We start from the raw sequence: 20,518 nt of genomic DNA on the forward strand, positions 1-20,518 counted from the left end.
TACCTTTTCCAATGGACAAAGTTTCAATCATGCATAATGTTTATGATTTGAAAATCTGCACATATCTTTTTCATTGGACAAAATCTCTGTCATGTATAAGTTTTAGATTTGAATAATATCTACTAAAGTTTAAGTTTTTCATTGGACTCAATATTTCTTGTAGCGTGTTAAAGTATTTATGTAAGGCTATTGGTTACTTAATTAATATAATTCATGCCATATGGTCTAAACGTCGAGCTATTACTTTAGAAATAAAGGTAACATTGTGCCAAATAAAGACAAATTTTAATTTTTATATGTGAAAAAAAATTAATTTTTGGATAATTTTATATATAATAGTCAAATAATATTTAAATGTCAAATATTATTATAGATATATAACAATTATTCACTACAAAAGTAAGAAAATATTAGAACTAATGAAGTTGTTATGAAGATGTTTGTCTGAATTTGGGGAAGGGTTGTGGGGAATTCTTAAATTAAATTGCAACACTATTTAATGAATTAGAACTTTTGATTATTATAACTTTAACATCAATATCAAGAAATCAAAATTTGATCTGAAAAATAAAACCATTTTATCCATTTTTTCAAATAAATCATTCATATATACATACGAATTATTTATATCTTATTTTTTCTAAATTCTTCATTTGTAATGAGATACCAAAATAAATATATGTATATACTGAATTAGCTCAATAAATAAAATGAATTAATCTAGTATTTGGGAACTGAACTGTAACGACCCGACTTGTCGTTTTAAGAATTTACGCCCAGTTTAGTGACTTAAGGTCTCGAGCAGTTTCGCAATATGTATTATGACCCGCGGGTGTGGTCGAGTTTGATTTACTAAAGATTCAGAATTAAATTAAAAGAACAATCTTTAATTTGAAGCTTAAATGAAAAGAGTTAACCGTAGAGTTGACTTATGAGCAAACGACTTCGGAATAGAATTTTGATGATGTAAATAGCTCCATATGCTGATTTTGGACTTAGGAGCGTGTCCGAAAAATTATTTGGAGGTCCGTAATGGAAGTAAGCTTGAAATGCCGAAAGTTGAATTTTTGGGAAGTTTGATCGGGGGGTTGACTTTTTGATATCGATGTCGGAATCCGATTATGGAAATTTGAATAGGCATGTTATGTCATTTATGACTTGTGTGCAAAATTTGAAGTCATTCCGGATTGATTTGATGTGTTTCGGCACAAGTTATATAATTTGAAAGTTTAAAGTTCATAGATTTTGATTTGGGGTGCGATTCGTCGTTTTGATGTTGTATAATGTGATTTGAGGCTTTAAACAGGTTCGTGTTATGTTATGAGGTAAGTTGGTATGATTGGACGGGGTCCCGGGGGCCTCGGACGAGTTTCGGATAGTTAAACGGACCAAAATTGTGCTTGAAGGAATTCTGAAATTTTTTCAGTTCTGGTACCATCGCACCTGCGATAGAAATGGTCGCTGTTGCGCGACCGCAAAAGCGAAAAACTGGTCGCAGATGCGGCCTGGAGCGAGAAGGGCAAAGGTCGCAGGTGCGAGGGAAGTGGTCTGGACATCGCAGAAGCGAGAATTTTCTCGCAAAAGCGAGCTCGCTGGTGCGACTAAATTGTCCGCAGGTGCGGAATCTGGGCAGAACATTTAGGACCAAAAATGGTCATTTTGCTATTTTTCGTTTTGGATTTTTGGAGCTCGGATTTGGGCGATTTTGGAGGGATTTTTCACAAGCTTGGTTGGGGTAAGTATTCTATATCCTAAAGTGTTTATATTTCATGAATCTATGATTATATTCATCATTTAATTTGGATTTAAGTGGAAGAAATCAAGATTTTTGTAAAATTTTCCAAAAACGAAAATTTAAGATTTGGAGGTTGAGTTTTATGAAAATTATGTCGGGTTCTGAGAGGCGCGTCCCGCGTTGACTTTTGTTGACTTTTTGGAATAAAATTTTAAGTCGACGTATTATTATCCGGAATTATTTTCGATGAATTTTAACGAAGTTATACAATTAATTTAGATAGATTTGAGCTGTCCGGAGGTCAATTCAAGTAAGAAGGCTATTTTGGAATATCGGCCTAACTTAAAAAAGGTAAGTATCTTGCTTAACCTCGAGTGGGGGAATTACCCCTTAGGCATTGAGTCTTATGTGCAATTTGTGTAATTAAAAACCATGTACGCGAGGTGACGAGTACGTACTTGGTTTATATGTGCAAATTTCATTGATTAACAATCCTTAGACGTCCTTATGTATTAAATTGAAAATTATTGGCACTCATTAAATCCTCTATTTGTCATGCCTAGATCCTTATTTGTTGAAATTATTTTTACATGATGATTTGATGTGATTGCCACCTTGATTTTTATGTGAATATTATTTTGTTGAGTTGTTCACTTTCGAATATTTTGTTAAGATTCTTTGGACACATTATGGTCGAGCCATGGGCTCCTTATTATGAAAAATAAGGTATTGTTGATTTTTGTGGCAAGTTGTGATATTTGAGCACTTGATGTGCAATCTGTGATAAGTTATAATATTTGAGCACTTGATGTGCAATCTGTGATAATTTATAATATTTGAGCACTTGATGTGCAATTTGTAATAAGTTGTAATATTTGAGTACTTGATGTGCAATATGTGATAAGTTATAATAATTGAGCATTTGATGTGCAATCTATGCTATGTTGTAATATTTGAACACTTGAGGTGCAGTTTATGAGATGTGATATTGGCACATTATATTTTGGGAGTTATGTTCGGGTGTTTGCACGAGGTTTCTGCCGTGCAATTATTACTATTGATTTATGCACATGCGGCGTGACAAGGCATATATATATATATATATATATATATATATATATATATATATATATATATATATATATATATGTGTGTGTGTGTGTGTGTGTGTGTGTGTGTGTGTGTGTGTGTGTGTGTGTGTAGGTGAGAACATTATTATGCACGTGTGGCGAGACAAGGCGGGCATTTACTTTACTATTGCAAATGTGGCGAGACAAGAGGGCTATGTCAGAGATTGATTTGTGATGGCCTGGGGGCATTATTGTTGTTGCATATTTATTTTGGGACTACGAAGCGGTACCTCGGGAGATCCACTGTTGAGCACTTACTTCGGGACTATGTTTGCACTTGCCCTTGGTTATTTTTTTTCCGTAATTTGTAAATATTTGTGCTTTTTGTGATGTATTATTTGATTTAATATTAAGTGTTTTGTATTTCTTGATGTATTGTGTTGACCTCGACTTTTTCGTACGGGACTTTGAGGATTTGTATTTTTGGGTTGTACTTGTTTTTGATGATTGAGTTATTTTTTTTAAAAAAAATCTATTATATTTTAATTTAATAAATTTTATATCCAAATCAGTAGTTTATCTGATGTTTCATTTTAATTAAAATGTTATTTCTCCACTCAAATGATTCTAAAAAAAATTCATTCATTTATTGATTTCTTACTTGATTTAAAGATTTTAACCTTACTTTATTGAAAAATAAATTGATCATGTGGATCTTATATACATTGAGGATATTAGCACGTGAGTTGTCCGTGCAGTTGAGATATGAAATAAGGGCACGAGGTGCCGAAATAATATGATGATTTAATTATGGGAACGAAATGCCGTGGAGATATGAAAAAATGTGCTGAGACCCATGTTTATGAAAAATATGAAAAAGGGTTGAGACCCGTATTTTTATGATTATAAAATGAGGTGTCACATGGTGACCTTTTAATTGAAGCATTATATTCAAAATATTTATTTGGAAGGATTTTTTTATTTAGAAAGTATTATATGAAAGAATTGTATTTGAAAGATATTTATTTGAGGAAAATTATATTTGAAAGAGAGTTAATTGGTAGAATTATATGTGAAGGATATTTAATTGAAGAACTTGATTTAACTGAGTGTAATTGTATTTATTAATTGTTGAGCGATACTAAAAGGTGATCTTATTGTCTTATTGTGCATATCATTGGTTGTTTTATGTTACCTTGATATTATTTGTTTTCCATTATTTTGTATATTATATTGCACAGGTTATAAACTAGTGAGGTCTTGACTGTACCTCGTCTCTACTCCATTGAGGTTAGTCTTGATACTTACTAGGTACCGACCGTGGCGTACTCATACTACACTTCTGCACATTTTTGTGCAGAGCCAGGTATTAGAAATATCGGACTTGAGCAGAGTTAAAGCGGGATCGTAAGGATTCAAGGTAGAGCTGCTTAGTCGTCGCAGTCCCTTGGAGTCTTTTCATTTCATTTTACTGTTAATTTGTAATCAAACAATATTGTATATTCGGTCCTCGTGATCATTCTATGTATTCAGTTAAAGTTCGTGACTCAGTACTACCAGTCTTGGAAGGTTGTATATTGTAATTATTTCCGTTGTTAGTTTTCAAAAAAAAAAAGGCTTCAAAAATGTAATGGAAATCGGCTTAACTAGTCTTAGAGATTAGGTGCCATCACGATGCCCGTGGTGGGATTTTGGGTCGTGACATGAACTAATTCAAAGGTAAGAGTTTAAAATCAAAAGTTTTCTAAACTATTATCAGAATTCTTTGGATTTTCAAAATTGAATTTTTTGAATCGAATCACAAAGTGCTGCCATAACAAAACGTCCAATTCCATAATTCGATATTGTAAAAGTCTGAATTTTAAAAATAAAACAAATTAAAGGGAAGAAAGAAAGACTACTGTGAATTTGGATGCTTACTATTTCTGAATTCTCCGCCCAAAAGAAGAAAAAAGAACCAGAAAAGAGAAAAAGAGGTGAATTAAATAGTTTGTTTACTCTTAGTCAACCAAGAAATAATTAATTTTTTAGCAGTAACAAATAACTACAATCTATTTAGCTCAAATTAATAATCTATTTCTCTCTATCCCAAATTAATAAGCTATTTAGCTCGATAAAATAATCTCAAAATAATTATTACTTTAAAAATTTAAGATTAAATTTGTTAGTAATAGTTCTCTTTAATAGTGTAATTTCCAAATGAAGTATTCATGTTAAATTGCCTAAAATATTTCTCATTTTCACAACAACCATCCAAATAAAATATTTAAGTAATAAATTCATCATCACAAAAATGCAACAGAGACATAAATAAGGCCGATAAGTATTAGCAATAGTAAAACCATGTCCATATAAAAAGTATTATGACAGTAACTTAGTAATTAATATTGAATATTTGAGCTATGTCTAATGGGTAGGGTATTAGACTTATTACTATTTGCATATGGATAATGAACGAAATATAAAATATAATTTTTTTAAATTTAGGATATCCAAAAATCTGAAGTACCAAATCCAACATCAATCCAAAATTCAAAAAAATATAAAAAATTAAATTTGAAATCCAATTCGTAATCCGAAAATCCGAACTAAAAATCCAAAAATTTCGAATTTCGGTTTGACTTCCTAGTTGCCCAAATTATGCCCACCCCTAATCGCTTTAGCTTAAAAAAATTATCTCAAAATAAGATTAAATTTGTTAGTAGTAATTATTTTTAAAGCTGCTCCTCAAAACATACTTTAATATGGTAACTTCATAAATTACATCGTTTATTTATTATTTTCTAAAAAACTAAGGGATTGTTGTGATTAGTTATCACACCCTCATATTTTGGGATAAAAATACACTATAATTCCAAAATTAATTATACAATGATTTTATGCCAACCAAATATTATATAAACTAATCAGAAATTTAATATCGAGATTATGCCCGTACAAAAGGAGCCCTAAAGGTACAGTTAACAACAAAATATGCAAATTTCAACAATTTACTGAATTATTACAGTCACCCAAAAACTTGTCACCTTTTTCTCAGTAAGCTGTGAAATTCTATTTCTCTCTGTATGTAGCCACTCTTTCAATTTTCATTATTCACAAGGTATATATATGTATACACAGAATATATATACATAGAGAAGTAGAAGAAGAGGGAGAAATGGGTTGGTTTCCATGTTCTGGATCATCGAAGCAGACCTCAAAGAAGAGGAAAAAGAAGAAAGACTCGACCAATTCGGTCCAACTTGGTTCTGGTAATTAATAAATCTGCATATTTATCATATAAGCAGACTAATTTGATGATTCTCTGAGACGGGTTTGTTGTATTATTGTCAAAGTTCTAGGTTTTTATGCAATTTAAAGCTTCAAGTTTTCAACTTTTAATGAATCTGTGAAATGGGTTTGTTTTATTTTGGTCAAATTTCTAGTCTTTAGGTCATTTGGAGATTCAAGTTTTCAAATTTTAATGATTTTTTGAGACGGGTTTGTTTTATTTTTGCCAAATTGCTAGTCTTTAAATGATTTGAAGCTTCAAGTTTTCAACTTTTAATGATTCTGTGAAATGGGTTAGTTGTAATTTTCTGACAAATTTCTTGTTTTTAAATGGTTTGGAGCTTCATCTTTTAATGATTATGTGAAATTTGTTTCTTGTAATTTTTGTTAAATTTCTGGTCTTTAGATGATCTGGAGCTTTAAAAAAAAAAGATGATCTGGAGCTTCAGTTTTATATTATTGCTTCTGATTCTTGGATATCACCTGTTTACCATTGTTTAGGTAAGGGATTGCTTTTGCGTTCCTTTAGGCTTAGTTTTTGACTATAGGCTGTTCAGTTTCTTACTTCTATACACATTATTGTCTCTTTCCTTCGGTTTATTTAATATTATGTTGTTGGTTAAGCTTGCTGCTATTGCTTCTTCCTCATATTCTTTATGCCAAAGGTCACCGATTTTATTCTCTGAACTATCGGAATTCCGTACTTCTGTCAAATCCTCCCTATCTCCTGATCGAGCTTGTGTAGGTAGATGTTGCCTGGTAGGGCCGATAGTAATACACTGTGTGGGACGGAGTAAGGGCCCTTCTCACCTCTTACGAGTCGTTCGGCGGAAAAGACTTTCTGAATGGGGTAAATGAACTGACCAATATGAGCTCGAAGCTTCCTTCATAACTCCTGGAACTTCTTCGTAGTGGCTCCCTCACATGCCTCATTTCAGAGGGAACCTCAAAGTGGCTCTATTTCATTATATTCCATCCATATCTCAATTCCATTCATTTAATATCCCTTTGGTGTAGGGGTAAGGTCTGCTTACATCCTACCCTCCCCAGACCCCACTTGTGGGATTCTCACTGTTGTCATTTTCACTTGATTCACTTCAAGAGAAACATTTTGTGTTAGACTTTTATGCGAGTGTTGACGTTTATAGCTGTAAAAAAAGATGAGATATACTAAAAATGAAAACAAGAGCTCTCAAACTTTAGTCAATTGTGCAAAATTTCTTCAAGAAAAATGAGGGGCTTTCTATTGGACATCCAAGAGTTTCAACTTTTTATTTTACCATCCAAGTTTCAGGAAATTAGTTTGTTGTACAAATTTTAACTTTTTTTTTTCAATGTACCATCAGGTGTCTGTCTGGACAATTTTCATTTCTAAATGGACCCAGACCAGACATGTAGGTACCCAATGATAGGAAATAATAATGAGTGTCGCATAAAGATCTTGTAGAAATGAATTCTTGGCGATGTTCACTGAGTTAGCTAGTCCAACCATTCTGTTTTTATTGTATCTTGCATGACTATCATATTAGAAAATTTGTAGGACTCGGTGCACAATTTCCCAGTACATCAAGTGATTGTATCAAGTTTGGTATCATGCATATCCCACAACAACAACAACAACAAAAAACCCAGTGTAATCCACAAGTGGGGTCTGGGTATCATGCATTTCCCATGAGTGGACTAAATCCTTTGACCAGTTTCTTGATCAGGCAGCTGGCTGTATATGATGTTTTTGAATCATAATTGTTTGGTGTCAGTTCTGTGTTTTCTTTCCTTTTTTTATTTCTGTTGTGGTTTCGTGTTCAGAAAAGTTGAAGGCAAAGAATCTGTTAGGCTCAAAGGACGATGTTAAGGATGGAGAGTCTAGTCAAATTGCAGCCAAGACTTTCACATTTCGTGAATTAGCAGCTGCAGCAAGAAACTTTCGAGGTGATTGTCTTCTTGGAGAGGGAGGTTTTGGAAGAGTATACAAAGGGCGGCTCGATTCCAATCAGGTTTTCTTCTGTTACTTTTTTTTTTCAATGATGGAACTCTTTTCAACAATGAAACGGAGTTCCGTTTTCTGTCTCCACAGTCTGGTTGTGTCTCAATCCACCAGATTTTGGTTGAGCTCACTATTTTCTCGCATAGTGTTCCTGAGGGAAATTAGAATTGTTTTCACTATTTTATTTCCTTTGTTCTTGCTTTAACTGCCCCAAGTTTGGACACTTGCATCATATTTGATGGGCTCATGTTATTTCATAATGTTATAAGTAGTCGGCTTATTTATGGGCAGGGACTAGCTTCGTTCTTGAATATCAGTTGTGACAAGTCAGACACTGTGTTTATCACTTGAACCTTTGTCACAAACAGGGCGGAAATGAAAAAAAAGGTCATTCCTGTTCTGTTAGCAATAATAAAGTCTAGGAAACTTGCATTATTCTTTTATGAAAATGCTTCGGTTTCCGTATTAGACCGCAGAATATGAGCTATACGTCATCTGATGCATTGTTTCGATTATGCCTTTTACGTTGATTAGATTGTGGATTAGGTTCAAAAAAATTCTTCTTTATGAAAAAATGGAATTGAACTTGGCCGTTTATCACTTCCTTTTTGTTTATTATATTACTCCCTCTGTGCCACTTTAAGTGAACCTATTACTGTTTGGGGAGTCGAACAAAGTTTTCTTTTGACCATGTTTTTTTGCAAATAGTTTTTTAATTATTTTGAATTGTTAGCTATTGTGATTTATAATACTTTTTGTGTAGTTTCTAAATATATAAATTTTATTTTAAAAATTTAAAAATTCTGTGTCCGAATTCGCAATGAGAATTAGTCACTTTGACCTTCATACTCTGAAAAGGTTCACATAAAATGGAACGGAGGGAGTAATATTTTTATTGTTATCACTATTGCTGTTATTAAATTTTATCGTTGTGACATCTTCTCTCATTTATTTGCTGTAGATTGTTGCCATCAAGCAACTCGATCGTAATGGATTGCAAGGGAACAGGGAATTTCTTGTTGAAGTGCTAATGCTAAGTTTGTTACACCATCCTAACCTGGTAAATTTAATTGGCTATTGTGCTGACGGAGATCAGAGACTTCTGGTTTACGAATATATGCCACTAGGATCATTGGATGACCATCTTCATGGTAATATCTCTTTTAGTCAATAACCTCTTTCCTCCTGTCTATATTTTTTCGTATAAAATTTTGATTTAAATTTAAGTGCTATGCAGATCTTACGCCCGCTAAGAAAGTGCTCGATTGGAACACGAGAATGAAAATTGCAGCTGGAGCAGCAAAGGGCTTGGAATATTTACATGACAAGGCAAGCCCGCCCGTAATATACCGCGATTTAAAATGCTCTAATATTTTGCTTGGTGAGGGGTATCATCCAAAGCTATCCGACTTCGGATTGGCCAAGTTGGGGCCCGTTGGAGATAACACCCATGTCTCGACAAGAGTTATGGGTACTTATGGGTACTGCGCTCCGGAGTATGCTATGACTGGTCAGTTGACTTTAAAGTCGGATGTTTACAGCTTTGGGGTTGTCCTCTTGGAGATCATAACTGGCAGGAAAGCAATTGAAAATTCAAAAACTGGAGGAGAGCACAATCTGGTTGCATGGGTAAGATATTTGCTTATTATATTACCTTCATCTTGTTGTTTCCGTTGTTGCCTGTTAATTTCTGTAAATGAAATAATCAAATCAGTATGCAATGTTAAAATTTTCTTAAACAAATTGAGTTAAAGGTGGGGGCCGGCTATGCCAAAAGCGAGAGAAACCCCATCCTCTATTTTCTTTTTTCGCCCCCATGTCGCCACACAGGGGAACATGGAGATGTAATAACCTCATGAGCTTGGTCTTACTTCACCGTCGAGAAGGGAAAGAAGACTTCCATCTCCAAGTTTAACTCAGACGTAGCTCCCTTTTTTTTTTTGGGGGGGAGTTTTTTGGGGGTGTAAAGCAGTGTCAAACCAAAATACCCAACAAGCATTAGCTCTCCCTGACAATCCATAGCTGATGTAATATGATTTTGACTTGATTGTTGAAAACCGTAAGAATTTTCTGGCAGATTAAAAAAATTCCTTCTTTTATTCCTTAAAAAAATACACTATTACGTATGAAATTGTAAAACCATGCATGTGTTTGTATATTTGGGCTACCGCCTTTAATTATAAGCCCTTTTTTTTATTGTGTTTGTACTGGGGTGGAAGGGGGTGTATATTCTTTTTGCTATTAGCACACCCAATGTAGTGAACCAAGTTCGAAGAAGTTAATCGTGCGCTCCTTACCAGGCAAGACCCTTGTTCAAAGAGCGGAGGAAATTCTCACAGATGGCTGATCCTGTACTTCAAGGCCAATATCCCGTTAGAGGTTTGTATCAAGCTCTAGCAGTTGCAGCAATGTGTGTTCACGAGCAACCTAACATGCGTCCAGTCATAGCAGATGTTGTCACAGCCTTGTCTTACCTTGCTGCACAAAGATTTGACAGTGATAGTACTCAGGGAGTTCAAAACTCGCGCTGGACACCTGCTACTCCACCTAGAACGAAACGAGATGGTGATAAGCGACAAAAGGGTGGAAGTTCTGAAGCTAGATGGTGAATAATAGACTAAACAAGTTTTGCTCTAGGAACAAGTACAAAATATCAAGAGTTCAAGACGAGTGACCTATTGGATAGCAGCTAGTTGAAGCTAGTTCAGTACAAACGACAATCAAAGGTGCCTCAAATACAAGCTCAATCAAAAGGAACAATTTTGTAGCTCAGAAATCAGACCAGCTACGCTTATCTTCCCTTGTTATCGAGCATGTTTGTTTTCCCCTTTTAATCGTTTGAGTACATAGTTGATGCGTGTTACTGCACTTTATGGTTTTGGTCATTTCTTGGCGAAGTGTCCTTTTGTACAGGCATGCTATATGGTGTGCAAGTATTCTATTGTGAAACAGCAAATTATGATGTATAATTACAGAATGGGGATTGTAGTTGTATTCTTTTTAGCCATATCTTTGCGATCAAAGACATTATTGAGTATTGAAATGAAATGGGTTGAATAGAGCTGAATGAAATATACAGGATTCATACCGTTGACTCAAACTACTTTGGCTTGAGGCGTACTTGATCAATTGAATTCTAGTCGTTGAATAAATGAAACTTTGACGAATAACTATATCACATATGAGAAAAGGACAACCTGGTGCACAAAACACTCCGCATTCATGCAGGTTCTGGGGAAGGGCCGCATCCCAGGAGGGAATGAATAGAATTTCAACCTTGCATTGAGCCATCGGATAGATAAAGTTGTTCTCTCGACCTCTGAAGATGGATACATGATGTAAACTTTATGGGTTCAATTTTAAATGCTCTTAGCATTAAACCTTTTACAATTTTAGTAAATTTTTACACAAATTTTGGATTGATAATATTAAAAGCAGGGTGCACCTAATCGCATGGGCAAGACCTGAAGTGCAAGGAATTGATGAAAAAAACATACATATACATATCTAGAGAAAATGATAATTTGCATCTCAAAGACTAAAAATGGACTAGAAGTGTCAGAAGCAAAAGAAAGTAAAGGTAAAATGTGCTCAATAAAATCATAAATGGCCGGGTGACGGACATAACACATAATAAAGGGACCAAAGTCTCAGAACTAAGGAAACCAGAATTATAAATTTTACACTTCTCCACTAAAAATTTGATTAAAAAAAGTAACAACCCATTGCACTAAGCTCACACCGGGTCAATATGCAAAAACTCTAATTACTTAATTAACTAGTAATATATAACAAGTTTAACAATTTATTTAACTCTAATGTCTACCTAGAATCTTCAATTCTAAATTTTGTGTTTTTCTTTCTTAGTCAGTATATAAAAACAATAATTTAGTAATTTAAAGCACCACAAACAAAAGAAAAGTGAATAAACGGATTGTTAATATACTAAACAAAAATAATAAACTGACTTATCTTCTTATCCGAAAAAAATAAGAAATAATTTTGTAACCTATCATATTACTAATCAAATAAACAATAAACAATAACAATAAATACATAAATATACTCATTAAAAGTAATTAAATACGGAGTTACTATTTAGTATTTACCGAACAACAAACACTACTATACAATTTACTTTTGTGAGCATAACCTACCGTCATCATTAAATTCCCCGCACCATCTTTGCCTAAAACTTGGGAAAAAGGGTGCAGAAGTGCCATTGTGTTCTTTCTCACGTCCTGTCCTCAGTAGGCTCTTTTCTACTGTTACATTCATCAAATTCTCAAGACATATTTACCAGTTTTAATACGCATATCTGGTTGCCCCTTTATAGCTCATAGTTTTTCTTCATAACCAACTAGTCGACTACCCTTCTCTTCAGCCATGCCGAACAATCAGGTATTCGTATGCTGTATTTACATTGTTAATTATTTCAACATTTATTGGTTTTTGTATGCTTTTCAATTTCTTATTATGACATTGCGTTTTAAGAGGTAATTTTTTGATAAACTTGGATGTTGTCATTATGATCAGTGTTTGGTTAAATTTAAAAAAGGAGGGGACAGATATTGAGGATTGGTATAGCTGACCCAACTAGTCTGGGATTGGGGGGGGGGGGGGTAATTGTTGTTGTTTCCCGTGGTGGAGCCATGAATTTCAACAAGGGGATTCAAAAAATTTAAATTTGTGACCTCAAGCAGTTTTTTTTTTAATAACCGTGGTGTCTGAGCCAGCTTGCACGCACATAGCTGTCCACCAAGGCTTGGACAGATGGAAAGAAATTACCCAGTGCTTTTGCTTCCGTTGGGATTTTAACTTGAGACCTCATGGTTCTCACTCGCTTCATTTGTTGAAATTGTCAAAAGTCCCACATCGGTGGATGACAATTTTGAATGGGAATTTTACCCTATAAAAGGAGGCCTAATGTTTAGGATTTATGTACACCTCTCATTTGCCTTTTTTATCTTCTTAATGCATTTGTATCTTCTCTCTTTAGTATTATTTCACTTGTAATTTTGGAGTGGAATAAAATATTGATTGTGTCCGAGGAAGTAGGCAAAATTGGCCGAACCTCGTAAATTCTGGTGTTCTTTTATTGTTGTCTTATTGTCTTGTTTATTATTTAGTGGTTGTCATAATTTTTGGTATAGTAGTTGTGACTCATTCACACTATATACATTTGGCTTCCGCAACAATTGGTATCAGAGCCAAGGTACTGTCTAAGTATGCTCTGTGGTTGCAGCATAGTCTGATCTTCCACATCAGAAAAGATCTATCTTGGTAACTGAGTCAAGGTTCTGTCTGAGTATGCTCTGTGGTTGCAGCTTAGTCTGATCTTCCTCATATGGCATTGGTTCAATAAGATTAAAGAGCCAAGATGGAATGATCAGAACATTAACAGATGTTCGATATGTACCGGGTTTGAAGAAGAATCTCATCTCTGTGGGAGCCCTAGAATCAAAAAGGTTCAAAATCATTGCAGAAAATGGAGTGATGAGACTATGCTCCGGTGCACTAGTGGTAATGAAGGCCAATCGGAAGAACAATAACATGTACCTCTATCGTGGTAGTACAGTTATTGGGACAACAACAGTGACATCCAGTGATGACAAAGAGGCAGAAGCAACCAGGCTATGGCACATGCGCTTGGGACATGCTGGAGGGAAATCCTTGAAAGCTCTATCTAATCAAGGATTGTTAAAAGGCGTAAAGACTTGCAACTTGGAGTTTTGCGAGCATTGTATCAAAGGGAAACAGACAAGGGTTAAATTTGGTACAACGATCCATAATACTAAAGGCATTTTGGATTATGTACACTCTGATGTTTGGGGTTCTTCCAAAACACCTTCATTGGGTGGGAAGCACTATTTTGTAACCTTTGTTGATGATTTTTCCCGAAGAGTGTGGGTGCATACAATGAAGAGGAAAGATGAAGTGTTGGGAATTTTTCTCAAATGGAAGATGATGGTGGAGAATCAAACAGGCAGGAGGATCAAGTGTATTCGCACAGACAATAGAGGTGAATACAAAAATGATCATTTCAATAAGGTCTGTGAAAATGATGGCATCGTCCGACACTTCACTGTCAGACATACACCACAACAGAATGGAGTGGCAGAACGTATGAACCGGACTTTACTGGAGAAGGTACGGTGTATGTTGTCCAATGCTGGCTTGGGCAAAGAATTTTGGGCTGAGGCAATTACATATGCATGCCACCTCATTAATCGTCTACCATCTGCTGCTATTGATGGCAAGACACCATTTGAAAAATGGTATGGAAAACCTGCTGTAGATTATGACTCTTTGCACGTGTTTGGCTCAATTGCATACTATCATGTGAAAGAGTCAAAATTGGATCCGAGAGCAAAGAAGGCTATATTTATGGGGATTACTTCTGGAGTCAAAGGATACCGCTTATGGTGTCCAGAGACAAGGAATATTATATTCAGCAGAGATGTTACCTTTGATGAATCTGCCATAACAGATAAGGTGATAGTTGAAGATGTCAAACAAACTGGTGGTGCATCAAAGCAGGTGGAGTTTGAGGAAAAATTTATTTTTCCTACACAAGAAGCAGAGGAGGAAACTCATGAAGATTACCCTCTGGAAGAAGAGCCAGTAGAGAGGGAGATTCCAACTCAGGAACCTCGACAACAACTTGAATCAATAGCAACCAGCAGGCCAAAAAGGACAATAACGAAACCTGTTCGTCTCATAGAGACGGTTGCTTGTGCAACCTCAATTGTAGCCGATGGTGTTCCTACCACTTATAAAGACGCAATCCAATGTTCAGAAGAAGATAAGTGGAGGATTGCCATGAATGAAGAAATGCAGTCCCTCTTCATCAGAATCATACATGGAAATTGACCAATCTCCCGAAGGGAAAGAAAACAATTGGGTGCAAATGGGTATTTGCAAAGAAAGAAGGATTTCCTAACCAAGAAGATGTTCGCTACAAAGCAAGATTGGTGGCCAAAGGATATGCTCAGAAGGAGGGAATTGATTACAATGAAGTATTTTCTCCAGTTGTAAAACATTCCTCCATTAGAATTATGTTGGTTTTGGTAGCACAGTTGGATTTGGAACTAGTTCAGATGGATGTAAAAACTGCGTTTTTACATGGAAACTTGGAGGAGGAAATCTACATGAATCAGCCAGAAGGATTCAAAGTTGCTGGAAAAGAAAATATGGTATGCAAACTTGAAAAATCGTTGTACGGATTGAAACAATCTTCTAGACAATGGTACAAGCGATTTGACAAGTTTATGTTGCGGCAAGGGTACAAGAGAAGCAAATACGATCATTGTGTGTATTTGCGCAAACTTAATGATGGTTCCTTTGTATATCTTCTCTTATATGTTGATGATATGTTGATAACTTTCAAGAATTCAGAAGAAATTGATAAGTTGAAGATTCAACTGAAGGAGGAGTTCGAGATGAAGGATCTGGGTGAGGCAAAGAAAATTCTTGGCATGGAGATAATAAGAGATAGACGTTCAAAGAAACTCTGTTTATCTCAGAAAGAATATTTGAAGAGAGTACTACAGCGTTTTGGCATAGATAAGAAGACTAAGCCAATTAGTACGCCACTTGCTCCCCATTTTAAGCTAAGTACTACTATGTCGCCAAAGGATGAAACTGAACAGGAGTATATGTCAAGGGTACCATACGCAAATGCTGTTGGTAGCTTGATGTATGCAATGGTTTGTACGAGACCTGACATTTTACAAGCTGTTGGAGTTATTAGCAGATATATGCATAATCCAGGAAAGGAGCATTGGCAAGCTGTGAAATGGATTCTACGGTATATTCATAGTACTGTAGATGTTGGGTTAGTTTTTGAGCAGGAAGGCAATCGGTCTGTAGTTGGATATTGTGACTCAGATTTTGCGGGTGATCTGGACAAACGAAGGTCAACTACTGGTTATGTATTTACTTTTGCAAAGGCACCAGTTAGTTGGAAGTCTACTTTGCAGTCAACAGTTGCTTTGTCTACAACAGAGGCAGAGTACATGGCTATTACAGAGGCTGTGAAGGAGGCAATTTGGCTTCAGGGGTTGCTAAAGGAGCTTGGTATTGAACAAAAAAATATTATAATTTTTTGTGATAGTCAAAGTGCTATTCAATTAGCGAAGAACCAAGTTTATCATGCAAGGACGAAACACATTGATGTTCGGTATCATTTCGTACGAGAAATCATAGAAGAAGGTGGAGTCACGGTGAAGAAAATTCATACTACGGAGAACCCTGCTGATATGCTGACAAAAGTGGTGACTGCGGTCAAGTTTCAACATTGTTTGGATTTGATCAACATTGTTGAACACTAAAGATTGAAGATGAAGACACAACCAAAATTTGTTATTGAGAGAAAATTGAAGATGTGGAATTTTGCCAAGGTGGAGATTTGTTGAAATTGTCAAAAGTCCCACATCGGTGGATGACAATTTTGAATGGGAATTTCACCCTATAAAAGGAGGCCTAATGTTTAGGATTTATGTACACCTCTCATTTGTCTTTTTTATCTTCTTAAGGCATTTGTATCTTCTCTCTTTAGTATTATTTCACTTGTAATTTTGGAGTGGAATAAAATATTGATTGTGTCCGAGGAAGTAGGCAAAATTGGCCGAACCTCGTAAATTCTGGTGTTCTTTTATTGTTGTCTTATTGTCTTGTTTATTATTTAGTGGTTGTCATAATTTTTGGTATAGTAGTTGTGACTCATTCACACTATATACATTTGGCTTCCGCAATAATTGGTATCAGAGCCAAGGTACTGTCTAAGTATGCTCTGGGAGGAACTTGCTAATATTATGGGGGAATGGGACATTCCATGGGTTATAGGTGGAGACTTTAACACAATTAGATTCCCGGAGGAGAGATTAGGGTGCAATGTGATTTCGAGGGCCATGGAGGAGTTTTCTGACTTCATCAATGATCACTTTCTCATTGATCTTCCTCTGTCAGGGGAAAGGTTTACTTGGGCCAGGGCGGAGGATTCAAACTCAAGGTCCAGACTCGATAGATTTCTGATATCGTCCTCTTGGGATGAGCTGGTGCCGAATGTGTTGCAGATCCCTTTACCTAGGCCGACTTCGGATCACTTGCCTATCTTGCTAGATGGATGCAGAGGGAGGGGGGTCCGTGCTCCCTTCCGGTTCGAGAACATGTGGTTGAAAGTGCCAGGATTTTGTGACAAAGTGAAAGAATGGTGGACTAACTACGGGGTATCAGGGTCACCTTCATTCCGTCTGTCGAAGAAACTCAAATTGCTCAAGGGAGATATTATTAGGTGGAACAAGGAGGTCTTCGGGAGGGTTGAGGTCAAAATGAGGGAGCTTATGCATGAATTGGGGGAATTAGAGAGAGGGGAAGGGGCGAGAGAGCTAGATGAAACTGAGAAAGTGAGATTGGGGGAGGTTAAAAGTGAAATAGTCGAGCTAGCAATAGCTTAGGAGACTAGTTGGCGACAAAAATCAAGGGCGCTCTGGTTAAAGGAGGGGGATTCGAATACTAAGTTTTTCCATAGGGTTGCGATTGCAAATCAAAGGAGAAACTTCATAGAGTCCTTAGTTGTAGATGGGGTAAGGATCGAGGGAGAGGAAGAGGTAAAATGGGCGATAGTGGGGTTTTATGAGAACTTATACAAAGAGGAAGTTAGCTGGAGGCCTACTTTGGGGGGAATAGAGTTCAACCACATAGGGGAGGGAGACAATGAGTGGCTAGAAAGAGCTTTCGAGGAGGAGGAGGTGCACGATGCTGTATCGAGTTGTGCTGGTGATAAGGCCCCTGGGCCTGATGGTTTCTCCTTGGCTTTCTTCCAGCTCTGTTGGGACACTGTTAAGGGGGAGTTGATGGAAGCCATCGAATACTTCCACGTGAATGGTGCTTTCGAGAGAAGCATCAATGCTTCTTTTATTACCATTGTGCCTAAGAAAGAAGGCGCATCTTGTATCAGAGACTATAGGCCTATCAGTCTAGTGGGGAGCATTTACAAGATTATTTCTAAAGTGCTTTCCAACAGACTAAAGAAGATTCTTGACGTGTCCGTTTCGTCCTCCCAGAATGCGTTTGTGGAAGGTAGGCAGATCCTGGATGCTGCTCTTGTGGCAAATGAACTTGTAGACTCCAGAAGGAAAAATAGAGAATCCGGATTACTATGTAAGTTGGACCTTGAGAAGGCTTTCGATCATGTCAATTGGGAGTTCCTGGACTTCATTATGAAACGGATGGGGTTTGGGGAAAAATGGAGGGGATGGATCAAGTTTTGCATTTCAACAGTCTGATTCTCTGTCCTGGTTAATGGTAGCCCATGTGGTTTCTTTGGCAGCTCCAGGGGGCTCAGGCAAGGTGACCCCCTATCCCCCATGCTATTCATTTTAGTGATGGATGCTCTGAGTAAAATGATGGATCGTGCGGCGAGTGGAGGCTTCTTGAGAGGTTTCTCAGCTCCGATCGGGGTGCTCAGTGCCCGAAGGGTCTCTCATTTGCTTTTTGCGGATGACACCCTAGTTTTCTGTGATGCCGATATGGATCAGTTGACCTGCCTGAAGCAGGTACTGCAGTGGTTTCAGATAATATCAGGACTCAAAATCAACCTCGGCAAGTGTGAGATTTTCCCGGTGGGTGAGGTTGCTAACATTGATGCTTTGTCGCATGTTCTCGGATGCAAGATGGGCTCTCTCCCCACTACTTACCTGGGTCTACCGTTGGGTGCTTTGAAAAAGGATACTACTGTTTGGAATCCAGTCATTGAAAGGGTTGAAAAACGATTAGCAGGCTGGCAGAAACGGTATTTGTCAAAAGGCGGTAAGGAAGTGCTTATTAAAAGCACTTTGTCAAGTATCCCTACCTATTACTTATCCCTGTTGCAAGCACCTGTGAGCATCACAGAAAAACTGGAGCGACTTCAAAGGAATTTTCTCTGGGATGCGGCAGATGGAACTAGAAAGTTTCATCTAGTGAATTGGCAGACAGTCACTTCCCCAAAGAAGTGGGGTGGACTTGGAGTAAAAGATCTCAGGGTATTCAACAGAGCTTTGCTGGGGAAGTGGCTGTGGAGATTCGGGGTAGAAGAGCATGCTCTATGGAGGGAGGTCATAGCAGAAAAGTATGATTCCACGGGAGGGGGTTGGAGGACCAAGGCAATCACAACACCGTTCGAATGTGGCATGTGGAGGAACATCATGAAGAACTGGGAAACTTTCTATGGCAACATCACTTACAAGGTGGGAGATGGAAGGAGAATCAGCTTTTGGAATCACAGGTGGTGTGGAGAGGCTACTCTGAGGGTCTCTTTCCCACACGTCTACAGAGCTTCAAACCAGAAGGAATTGATGGTCCAACAAATACGCAAGGAGCATGAAGGGGGATAGTTTGGGACCTCTCTTTTAGAAGGGATATGCAAGATTGGGAGATTGCGGAGCTCCAAAATTTATTGGCACTGCTATACGGGCAAGATATGCCCCATCCATCTTATGATTCTTGGAGATGGGGGTTGCGTGATGATGGCTTGTTCACCGCAAAGTCCTTCTACCAGAGTATGTTGGTGAGACAGGAGGCTACTTTCCCATACTCATCGATCTGGATTCCTAAGGCGCCCACGAAGGTGTGTTTCTTCGCGTGGCTAGCAGCGGGGGGAGTGATCTTGACATCTGAAAATCTGCGAAAGAGAGGAATTACACATGTTAGTTGGTGCTACATGTGTAAAAGCTCAGGGGAAGAAGTTGATCATCTTATGCTGCATTGCCCTGTGTCCTGGGGTCTATGGAGGAAAATCCTGAATCTTTTTTGGTGTTCAATGGGTGATGCCAAACACTGTAAAGGAAATGCTATATAGCTGGGCCGGTTTCCGTAGAAGAAGCAAGCAAAAGGCGTGGAAGTTCGCCCCGTTAGCTCTCATGTGGTTAGTCTGGGGAGAGAGAAATAGGAGAGTTTTTGAGGGGATTGAGTCTTCGTTTTCACATCTTAAGAATAGTCTTTTATCTCTGATCGCTTTTTGGTGCACACATATAGCCCCTACTTGTGTAGAAGATTGGGCGTCATTTGTAGGGAGTCATGTTCTGATGTAAATTCTCTACTTTTTGTATACTTCTTGTATGCGGGAGTTTTTTCTCCCTTTTGATTTATACAATTTACCTTATCAAAAAAAAATATTTATACTCTACACCATACATAACATACATATTCCAATGTAGGACACTCAACCTACTATATATATAAACTATCTAGCAGAGCTGGTATAGGAGGTGTGGTCAGAAATGAGAATGGAGATCTAATCATGACCTTCTAAGTCTCTGTTCAATCCAAAAGCAACAATCTAGCAGAGGCTGCTGCAGCCAAATATGGAGGAGAATGGTGCATACAAAATGGGTTCAATAGATTCAACTTGGAGATGGACTCTTTGATCATCACTAATATGCTCCTTAATATGGATACTAGTAACCTTAAGCTCAG

General features: G+C 37.1%; 1 protein-coding gene across 1 annotated transcript; it reads left to right on the plus strand.

Moving 5' to 3' along the window:
• Positions 1–5,827: 5,827 nt before the first annotated feature.
• On the plus strand, positions 5,828–11,123 carry LOC107798714 (putative serine/threonine-protein kinase PBL7). Its single transcript, XM_075230998.1, has 5 exons — positions 5,828–6,056; positions 7,882–8,069; positions 9,021–9,210; positions 9,297–9,688; positions 10,360–11,123. Exons 1-5 carry the CDS (start codon positions 5,963–5,965, stop codon positions 10,666–10,668), a joined length of 1,173 nt encoding a protein of 390 aa, XP_075087099.1. The 5' UTR covers positions 5,828–5,962; the 3' UTR covers positions 10,669–11,123.
• Positions 11,124–20,518: the final 9,395 nt, after the last annotated feature.

Source organism: Nicotiana tabacum, chromosome 2, assembly GCF_000715075.1.
Source record: "Nicotiana tabacum cultivar K326 chromosome 2, ASM71507v2, whole genome shotgun sequence".
In the NCBI taxonomy this organism is placed as follows: Eukaryota; Viridiplantae; Streptophyta; class Magnoliopsida; order Solanales; family Solanaceae; genus Nicotiana; species Nicotiana tabacum.